We start from the raw sequence: 10,318 nt of genomic DNA on the forward strand, positions 1-10,318 counted from the left end.
AATTGACTTTCTTAAAATTAAATGTTTTTGCCCTCCCAGCCTGCGTTTGTTTTTTACAGTATAGGTAAAATGTAACTATATTATGATCACTGTTACCGAGGTTTTCACAAACATTGACATTCCCAACAAGATCTGCATTATTAGAAATGACCAGATCCAACAGAGCTTCACCTCTAGTCGGGTCTTCCACAAACTGGCCCATAAAATTTTCCTGCAATAGGTTGAGGAAATGTCTCCCCTTTGCAGTTGAAGCCGAACCATGACACCAATTAATATCCCGGAAATTAAAATCTCCCATTATCACTACAGTACCCGCCTGTGCAGCCTGCTCCATCTGTTTATATATCTGACCTTCCATCTCCTCAGTTATATTGGGGGGTCTATAGATTACACCAAAAGTAATTTTTTCAGTGTTTACCTCCCTTTCTAGTTCCACCCACAAGGTTTCAACCTCCTCACAGTCTTGACCCACTATTGTCTCTTTCACACTCGCCTTCATATCACTTCTCACATACAGACATACACCACCACCTTTCCTATTTGTCCTGTCTTTACGAAAGGATTTTTTATTTTTTTTAAATAACCCAATATATTTCAGTTTTGTGAGACATTTTTATTTTTCTTCCCCCAAGTTCTACAAATAAAAACAGGATAAAATACAAAAAAGACGTTCTGCTGCTGCAGTCTGAACAGAGCAATATACTGTACTGATCGATCTGTACCCATTATATGCAATTCACAGGCCGCATGCTGTGGTTTCTATAGGGTGGCCATCTTTAACACTCCCATATCGGGGACCATCATCTGAGAGGTTATCTGTGAGGGTATGTGCACACGTAGTGACCAAAAACGTCTGAAAATACAGAGCTGTTTTCAAGGGAAAACAGCCTCTGATTTTCAGACGTTTTTTGAGCAACTCGCATTTTTCGATGCGTTTTTCGTGCCGTTTTTTACGTCCGTTTTTGGAGCTGTTTTCATTGGAGTCTATGAGAAAACAGCTCCAAAAACGTCCAAAGAAGTGTCCTGCACTTCTTTTGACGAGGCTGTAATTTTACGTGTCGTCTTTTGACAGCTGTCAAACGACGACGCGTAAATTACAGGTCGTCGGCACAGTACGTCGGCAAACCCATTCAAATGAATGGGCAGATGTTTGCCGACGTATTGGAGCCGTATTTTCAGGCGTAAAATGAGGCATAATACGCCTCGTTTACGCCTGAAAATAGGTCGTGTGAACCCAGCCTGAAGGAATTTACAGGCCAGGGAACCGCACAATGAATGCTGAAAACCCACAAAAGGATGGATAGAAATGGGCCATATTCAATGAATCTATAGTGTGCTCCACATGATAACATTAGATTGGAAATCTGAGGATCTTTGCGGAATACTGTGTCCTTTAAGCTTAGATTACCAGGACCCTGGCTCATGGGCCCCCACATTATCATCATCTGATATGTCAAAAGACAGCTAAAACTAGAGGCGCTCTAAAATCAGGCAGAGCTGTCCAAGACAGACGAGACATATATACTGCAGGTCCTTTAGTCACTTTCCTCGTATACATTGTGTTTATGGAAGATGCAGTAAATCGAAGCCTGATCAACCATAGTGTAGACAAGCACAGCTAGGAAAGCTCTACCCAATTTTAGCTTTCCTGAGGTCTCTTTATTATTAAGGCTGCGTTGGACACTTAATGGTGGTTGACTTGGTGGCAACCTGTAACATGCCCCAACCAAGAGAAGATACTTGACCCAGAATAGAACCTGTACACATACAATCTTCTTTTACCTCAGACTCTACTGGATGCCAGTCTAAGTCACCCAAATATTCAAAGGCTGGAGACCAACTGCACACGTCCATTGTGTTCTCGAGTAGGATGAAAAAAAACCAAAAAACCTAAATAAACCAGTGGCGTGCAACCTGCGGCTTCTTCCAGCATGCTCAGCGCTATCATTTTGCAACAGCTAGAGAGCCACAGGTTGCACGCCACCGCCATAGAGGACAGAAAACGATGGAGAGATTAGCCAATGATTTGGTCAAGGTCATAAGAAGACATTTATTATGATCAGTCTGGACTCCGGTGCTCGGTCCCATAGGAGTGTACATATTTTGAGCGTGTACATGCCCAGTGAGAATAGTGGCGGATGTAGATCTCAGTAATACTCAGTCTTCAGGTTAGGTGTATATTGGCGACAGAATTTACCAATATACATCAGATTCGTTTTCAGAATCTCTCTCCACAGAGCGTTCAGAGTTTAGCATCCGGGTTGGGGGGGATATTTAGTCTGAGATGGTGGGGTCATCAGTCCAGTTGGCCTTCCCAAGAGTTGACAACGGATCTTCATCCGAATAAGAGGAGTAGCACGATAGTTACCGCGTTGACGATTATCAGGGGAACTGCGGGATAAAAAAAGAAGCACAAATAAGGAACTATTACGAACTACAGTGGAGGAAATAAGTATTTGATCCCTTGCTGATTTTGTAAGTTTGTCCACTGTCAAAGACATGAACAGTCTAGAATTTTTAGGCTAGGTTAATTTTACCAGTAAGAGATAGATTATATAAAAAAAGAAAAAAAAAAAAAAGAAAATCACGTAGTCAAAATTATATATATTTATTTGCATTGTGCACAGAGAAATAAGTATTTGATCCCTTTGGCAAACAAGACTTAATACTTGGTGGCAAAACCCTTGTTGGCAAGCACAGCAGTCAGACGTTTTTAGTAGTTGATGATGAGGTTTGCACACATGTTAGATGGAATTTTGGCCCACTCCTCTTTGCAGATCATCTGTAAATCATTAAGATTTCGAGGCTGTCGCTTGGCAACTCGGATCTTCAGCTCCCTCCATAAGTTTTCGATGGGATTAAGGTCTGGAGAGTGGCTAGGCCACTCCATGACCTTAATGTGCTTCTTTTTGAACCACTCCTTTGTTGCCTTGGCTGTATGTTTCGGGTCATTGTCATGCTGGAAGACCCAGCCACGAGCCATTTTTAATGTCCTGGTGGAGGAAAGGAGGTTGTCACTCAGGATTTGACGGTACATGGCTCCATCCATTCTCCCATTGATGCGGTGAAGTAGTCCTGTGCCCTTAGCAGAGAAACACCCCCAAAACATAATGTTTCCACCTTCATGCTTGTAGTGGGGACGGTGTTCTTTGGGTCATATGCAGCATTTCTCTTCCTCCAAACACGGCGAGTTGAGTTAATGCCAAAGAGCTCAATTTTAGTCTCATCTGACCACAGCACCTTCTCCCAATCACTCTCAGAATCATCCAGATGTTCATTTGCAAACTTCAGACGGGCCTGTACATGTGCCTTCTTGAGCAGGGGGACCTTGCGGGCACCGCAGGATTTTAATCCATTACGGCATAATGTGTTACCAATGGTTTTCTTGGTGACTGTGGTCCCAGCTGCCTTGAGATCATTAACAAGTTCCCCCCGTGTAGTTTTCGGCTGAGCTCTCACCTTCCTCAGGATCAAGGATACCCCACGAGGTGAGATTTTGCATGGAGCCCCAGATCGATGTCGATTGACAGTTATTTTGTATGTCTTCCATTTTCTTACTATTGCACCAACAGTTGTCCCCTTCTCACCCAGCGTCTTACTTATGGTTTTGTAGCCCATTCCAGCCTTGTGCAGGTCTATGATCTTGTCCCTGACATCCTTAGAAAGCTCTTTGGTCTTGCCCATGTTGTAGAGGTTAGAGTCAGACTGATTAATTGAGTCTGTGGACAGGGGTCTTTTATACGGGTGACCATGTAAGACAGCTGTCTTTAATGCAGGCACCAAGTTGATTTGGAGCGTGTAACTGGTCTGGAGGAGGCTGAACTCTTAATGGTTGGTAGGGGATCAAATACTTATTTCTCTGTGCACAATGCAAATAAATATATATCATTTTCACAATGTGATTTTCTGTTGTTTTTTTTTAAATATAATCTATCTCTCACTGGCAAGATTAACCTAGCCTAAAAATTCTAGACTGTTCATGTCTTTGACAGTGGGCAAACTTACAAAATCAGCAAGGGATCAAATACTTATTTCCTCCACTGTATGAGGGTACAGTTCCACGTAGCGACATACGCACGCAGCTAAACCCAGTTCACTTTCAGTGGCCACACGATTTTACTGGCAAAATCTTGCGGCCATTGCAAGGGAGTGGAGTTTTGGCCACACGTGGACACTGCTACGTAGGACCGTACTCTGAATCTACTGTTAATGTAGCAGATGGGCAGCATGACCTTAGATCTTCCTGCCAGCATTCTCAGTATATGGCAGCCAATGTGAGCAAGACTTGAATGGGTGATGGGTCATGCAGAACTGGCTTTAAAGGGGTTTTCTGCTTTTTGAAAAGCCCTCTTTGTTAGAAGGGTCCCCAAAAACGTAACTTATCATAAGGAGGCCCTCTGCTAGGACGCCAAGGAGCATCTTTAATCTGCAGTAGACCACGGCAGCACGTGTCCAAGTCCCCTGCAGCATCCTATTACAGGAGAGGTGAATCATTACACAGTGCACATTAAACTCAAAGGGCTATCTGTATAATGCCCCGACGTGCCGGGACCTTCAGAGCGGGAAACACACTTTGTAGCCAACCTAGTTAATTGATGGAGGTAGTAAACAAGGGATTCCTCTCTATCACATCAGAATGCCATAATAGGGTAGAATATAATATGGGCTCCTTTATTGACATGCAGTTACTTGCCCAGTGGCTGTATGTAAACAATATTGCGGTAGGTCGTCCATACTGACTTCATGACACAGCATCATCCAATAACCAGCAACGTACATTAATGCATAGAGTATGTTTTTACGTAAAGGGAGCGTTACAGACTCAGGAGTCTCATTTCAGACTCAGGAGAAAACAGGCTTCAGTAGCTGTGGCCCTCAAGAGGACTGTGGGGGATCAAATCAAGCTTGAGATTAATGGAGATGTAGAGCACTATATAGACGCTCTCATTAAGACAACCCCTTTTTTAAAAGAAGCCGGAGGGGACCCTCCTCTATGGGGTGTTGTGGTTAAACTACCAACACTGAAAATTCACGTAACCCCAATATCCCCCTCGCTCTAGGTAACACTTATAGGGGTTAAAAAAACTGAGATACGGCGTGTGGTTTGGTGAGATCCTAACTCTGTAGAGCGGTCTCTACGCTGCCAAAAACACGGGAGCCAGGGGGTCACTTGGGATTTTATTTTCGTGAATAACAAAATAGAAGTCCCTGGTGACCACCTGCCGCCTTATATCAGTGGCGTATCTAATATCCAAAAAAAGGAACGGGCATGTGGAAATTCAACATTTACGACCCTTCTGTCAGGGGAGAGTCTGGATGCCGCCATACACATTAGATAGTCATCTAACATGTACTGCTAGCCTAAGGGTTCTATATTCTCATCCAGGATGTGCACTCCTATGTCCAGAAATGCCTCTTCTAGAACTTAAAGAACATAAGAAAATAGGGTCTGCTTTTCCACCCAGATACAGCCCCACTCCTGTCCATGGCCTCTGTCTAATAACGAAGCTTAGGTCCATTTATTGGAATAAGGATGAGTTGCAATACCAGACACAACCATAGACTAGAGTGGCGCTGTTTCTAGAAAAAAAAACTAAGACCCTTTTCTAATTTCATACGATCCCATTAAGCCTTCCGCATGTAGAAAACGTAATTGACAGGAAACCCAGAAAAAGCTTTTAGGCCTCATGCACACGACCGTATTTTTGTCCACCCGTAAATACTGGCGTAAATACGGGTCCTTGGTCACACGTATTCGACCCGTATTTACGGGCAGGTTTTTGGCTGCAAAATGACACTGCAGTAATCGGCAGCCCCTTCTCCCTATCAGTGCAGTATAGAGAGAAGGGGCAGCCCTTGCCGTAATAAAAGTAAAAGAAATTCATACTTACCGGCCGTTGTCTTGGCGACGCGTCCCTCTCTTCACATCCAGCCCGACATCCCTGGATGACGCGGAAATCCATGTGACCGCTGCAGCCAGTGATTGGCTGCAGCGGTCACGTGGGCTGTAACGTCATCCCAGGAGGCCGGACTGGAGGAAGAAGCAGGGAGTTCTGGGTAAGTATGGACGTCTTTTTTTTTTTTACAGGTTGATCTATATTGTGATCGGTAGTCACTGTCCAGGGTGCTGAAACAGTTACTGCCGCTCGCTTAACTCTTTCAGCACCCTGGACAGTGACTATTTACTGACATCGCCTAGCAACGCTCCCGTAATTACGGGAGCCCCATACACTTCTATGGGCTGCCCGTGCCGTAATTACGGCCTAAAATAGGACATGTTCTATTTTTTTCAACGGCACGGGCACCTTCCCGTAAGCATACAGGGAGGTACCCGTGGCCAATAGAAGTCTGTGGGCCCGTGATTACGGGCGTTTTTACGGTCGTGTGCATGGGGCCTTAGTCCTCATGCACACAGCCGTATTATGTAACAGTGTTGTGATGATCCATAATACGCCGCCCATTGACTGCTCACACTAAGGCATCATTTACACGAGCGTAATATACGAGCGTGCTTTTCATGCGTGTCGTACGCACCTATATTACTCTATGGGGCAGTGCAGACAGTCCGTGGGTTTTGCGCAGCGCGAGTCCGCTGCGTAAAACTCAAGACATGTTCTATATTTCAGCGTTTTTCGCGCATCACGCACCCATTGAAGTCAATGGGTGCGTGAAAACCACGCAGGTCGCACGGAAGCACTTCCGTGCGAACTGCGTGATTCGCGCAACAGCTGTCAAATTCTCTGAATGTAAACAGAAAAGCACCACGCGCTTTCCTGTTTACAAACATCCAAACGGAGTGTCATAATGATGGCAGCTGCGCGAAAAGCACGCAGCCGCGCATCATACGCGTCTGACACACGCAGCTGTTAAGTGCCTTTTGCGCACGCAAAACGCTGCGTTTTTTGCGTGCGCAAAACGCACACGCTTGTTGAAATCAGGCCTAACTCTGCATGCAGCGTGGGCCCATTTTTATCATAGCACGATCCATCCAATGGCATACTATCGAGGTCCCCCTAGTAGCAGAAGATATTACAGTGGTACACGGAGTGAGTACGGGGCCAAAGAGACTCTATATATGCCAGACGAGCCCTTATTGGATGTTTTTTGTTCGTGTTTTTTTTAAATATGAGTGGAATAAAAAAAAGTAGTTTACCTCTCATCACCGTCCGTACTGAGCGCACCAGGTTCATCAGCTGTGACTTGACTCCAGGCTCTTCTCCAAAACCTCCAATCCCCTGATCAGCCCCCCAGCCGACTGCAGATCAGAGAGACATAGAAGACACAACGGTAAGTAATCAGGTCACATTACACCGAGTACAACTTCACCTGTGTGGGGATATAGCTAACTCTAACAAAAAAAGACAATGTGGGAGGGGCCTGACAACACCACCGATCCCCCCGCACTGGAACAAAAGATGGAGCAGATTTCAGGTTGCACTATGAACGACTGATTTACGATATCTTTCTACACTATAAAGTATCTGTAAACTAGTAACTGCGCCATATTCCACAAGCTCCTTGTATCATCTTCGGGAACATGGCGAAAGCTATACTGTGATTACATACGACAAGCGGCACGCCAGTATTAGTCAATGTGCCCCAGGGAGAGATTTTTAGGTTTTTATTTTGCTACAGGGAATAACGAATAAAAATTTACAAAAAACTCTTAAGGCCTCATGCACGCAACCGTAATTTTTATCCGCAATTAGGAATCCGTAATTGCGGATAAATACCGACCCACTCATTTCTGTCGGCCACAGACACCTTCCCGTATATTTACGGGTGTTTTCGGGCCATAAACGACCCGCAAAAAAAGGACATGTCCTATTTTTTTGCATTAACAGACCGTGCTCCTATAATTTATAATGCGAGCACGGCCCACAAATGCTCAGACCGTAAATGCGGCACAGTCGTGTGCATGAGGCCTAAAACAGAGATTTTTTTTCACTAAGGATTTGTAGCGATTTCAGAAAGCATGTTTTTGTGGGGGTTGCTTCTTTGCCTTTAATAAGAAAAAAATACATATAAATAAAATTTTAAAAAATATATGCAAAAAACAAAAGTGGACAAATTCATGTAAAGTCTAGACACAAACAAATCCATGCTGAAAACCACAACCTAAACCAAGGGAGCTTACAATCTAATTCCTCTTAGCCAATGGCTTGTAACCTTTGGCTGTCCAGGTATGCTGAAACTGCAACTCCCAGCATGCCCTGACAGCCTCAGATCACTGCTCTAAACCTAATGGTCTGCCAGGGCACACTGGGAGCTGTAGTTCCTCAGCAGCTTAATAGCCACAGGTAGACAACTTCTCATGTAGTGTCTATGTGGCAGTGTCTGTGGACTATGGCCTCCCCCCCGGTGTACCCTGAGGGTTCTCCGCCAGCTCCCAGTTCTACCCCCCAGTCTCTCACTCTTGCTCAGGAAGCGCTCCTCATGCAGTACGGCCACAGCGTTCACACACAGCAGCGCGGCCTGCAGTAGCGAGTATAGCGTGAACGCCATGTTGTTGGTGGAGCCCTTGTGTGACGTGGCGGCGACTAGTGAGAGCGGAGGCATCAGCTGGGACGGATCGGAGAGTGGGACAAACAGGATAAAAACGCGAAGGCGCGGAATGTATAGACGGCCGTTCTTTAGGCTTGTTTGCATGGAACATACATACAATATCTAAAAATTGTCCTATGTGACTCATGAAAATCTTTGTAATTTATAATATTCCCTAAGGGAATAAGAGAAATGGCACCCGACAGAAATGTTCCAGTATTTTCGTTATTCTGCTCTGACGGAGCCAAACAATGGTAAGACTGATGCATATGTGAACGAGGCCTAAGGCTATGCTCATGATGCGTTTCTAGTGTACATTCAGCGTATGTGCCGGGAAAGCTTCCACCGCATCTGCAAAATATAACCATAGGGCCCCATTGCCCCGACGCATGCTATGAGTGTCCTTTGGCAAACAGAGCAATACGTGTAGGCATACTTTTTTTTTTTTTAACTATTGAATTACGTAGTTGACTACGCTTTTCAGTAGAGAGGTATCCTGCAAAAAAATAACCGTATACATACGTTTTTTTTAATGGAGTCAATGGGCGTGGAGGCCTTTGTTGGAGGTATATGTTTAGGAGTATTTCCCGACATTTACTTCTGATGCATACTGCAAATGGGAGTCCTAAGTGGGGAGCTCCCCTCTATGATGTCTATATACCCTAACAGAATATAATAAGATATCCCTCAACCGGAGGAAGAAACTGCAGGTGCCCATAGATATATGTGAACCATGCCTAATACAAAGCCCACATAATGCCCTCATACCAGTCCCAGCCTTAGATGCCCTTAATAATGGAGCCCCACTTACAGTAGATGCCCCCTGTAACATTTCCAGTCAAAGATGTCCTCAATAGTTGCTGTTTTCTTCTAATATTCCTCATATGCAGTGCGGTTCATAACAGCTGATCGGACATCCTGTGAGTGGAGCGACTTCTGTGCACTGGTCAGTAAGGGGATGTGTTGACTAGTAAGGGTATGTTCACACAGCCTTTTTTTCGGACGTTTTTCGGAACGTAAACAGATGAAAAATTGGAAGCAGAGCACCTCCAAACATCTGCCCATTGATTTCAATGGGAAAAACGTTGTTCTGTTCTGATGGGCCGTTTTTTTTTACGCGGCCGTTTTGAAAAACGGCCGCGTAAGAAAACAGCCGCGAAAGAGAAGCGCATGTCGCCTTTTGGGCCGTTTTTGGAGCCGTTTTACATTGACTCTATAGAAAATCGCTCCAAAAACTGCCTTAAAAAACGCAAGTGGCTTAAAAAAAGTCTGAGAATCAGGAGCTCTTTTCCCTTGAAAACAGCTCCGTATTTTCAGGGTTTTTTGCTAAGCATGTGAACATAGCCTAAGGGCACGTTCAGACGTGGCAGAGTTTTTCCGCTGCAAATGTTGGTGCAGATTTGGGGCAATTACGCAACGAATCTTCACCAACATTTGCATATTTGACAGGTAAATCAGACGTTGCAGAAAAGACAGCGGACATGCCACAGATTTCAGTTTTTGCATTGCAAAGGCTGAAACACGCAGTGAAGTTCCGCTTCTTCTCCGCAACAGACAGTGCAGGCTGCGGAAGGGAAATTCCGCATCTCAGCCTATGGTCCGCAGCGGAGTTTTCCGCAGCGTCTGAACTAACTTGCCTAAAAATTTATTGAAACAAATGTAAAAAACGCCCGCTGGAGAATTCCACTGCGGACTGTCCGCAGCGGAAATCCACAGCAAGTCCGCCATGTGTGAATGTGCCCTAAAGGAGAACGAGCGCCATTGTTCAAGACGC

General features: G+C 44.9%; 1 protein-coding gene across 1 annotated transcript; it reads right to left on the minus strand.

Annotated features, from left to right (window-relative positions):
• Positions 1-2,025: 2,025 nt before the first annotated feature.
• IER3IP1 (immediate early response 3 interacting protein 1) lies at positions 2,026-8,557 on the minus strand. The gene is made up of 3 exons (XM_075840845.1): positions 8,415-8,557; positions 7,154-7,255; positions 2,026-2,391 (listed from the first exon to the last, which is right to left on the minus strand). Exons 1-3 carry the CDS (start codon positions 8,503-8,505, stop codon positions 2,336-2,338), a joined length of 249 nt encoding a protein of 82 aa, XP_075696960.1. The 5' UTR covers positions 8,506-8,557; the 3' UTR covers positions 2,026-2,335.
• Between the last annotated feature and the right edge of the window lie 1,761 nt (positions 8,558-10,318).

Source organism: Rhinoderma darwinii, chromosome 1, assembly GCF_050947455.1.
Source record: "Rhinoderma darwinii isolate aRhiDar2 chromosome 1, aRhiDar2.hap1, whole genome shotgun sequence".
NCBI lineage: Eukaryota > Metazoa > Chordata > Amphibia > Anura > Rhinodermatidae > Rhinoderma > Rhinoderma darwinii.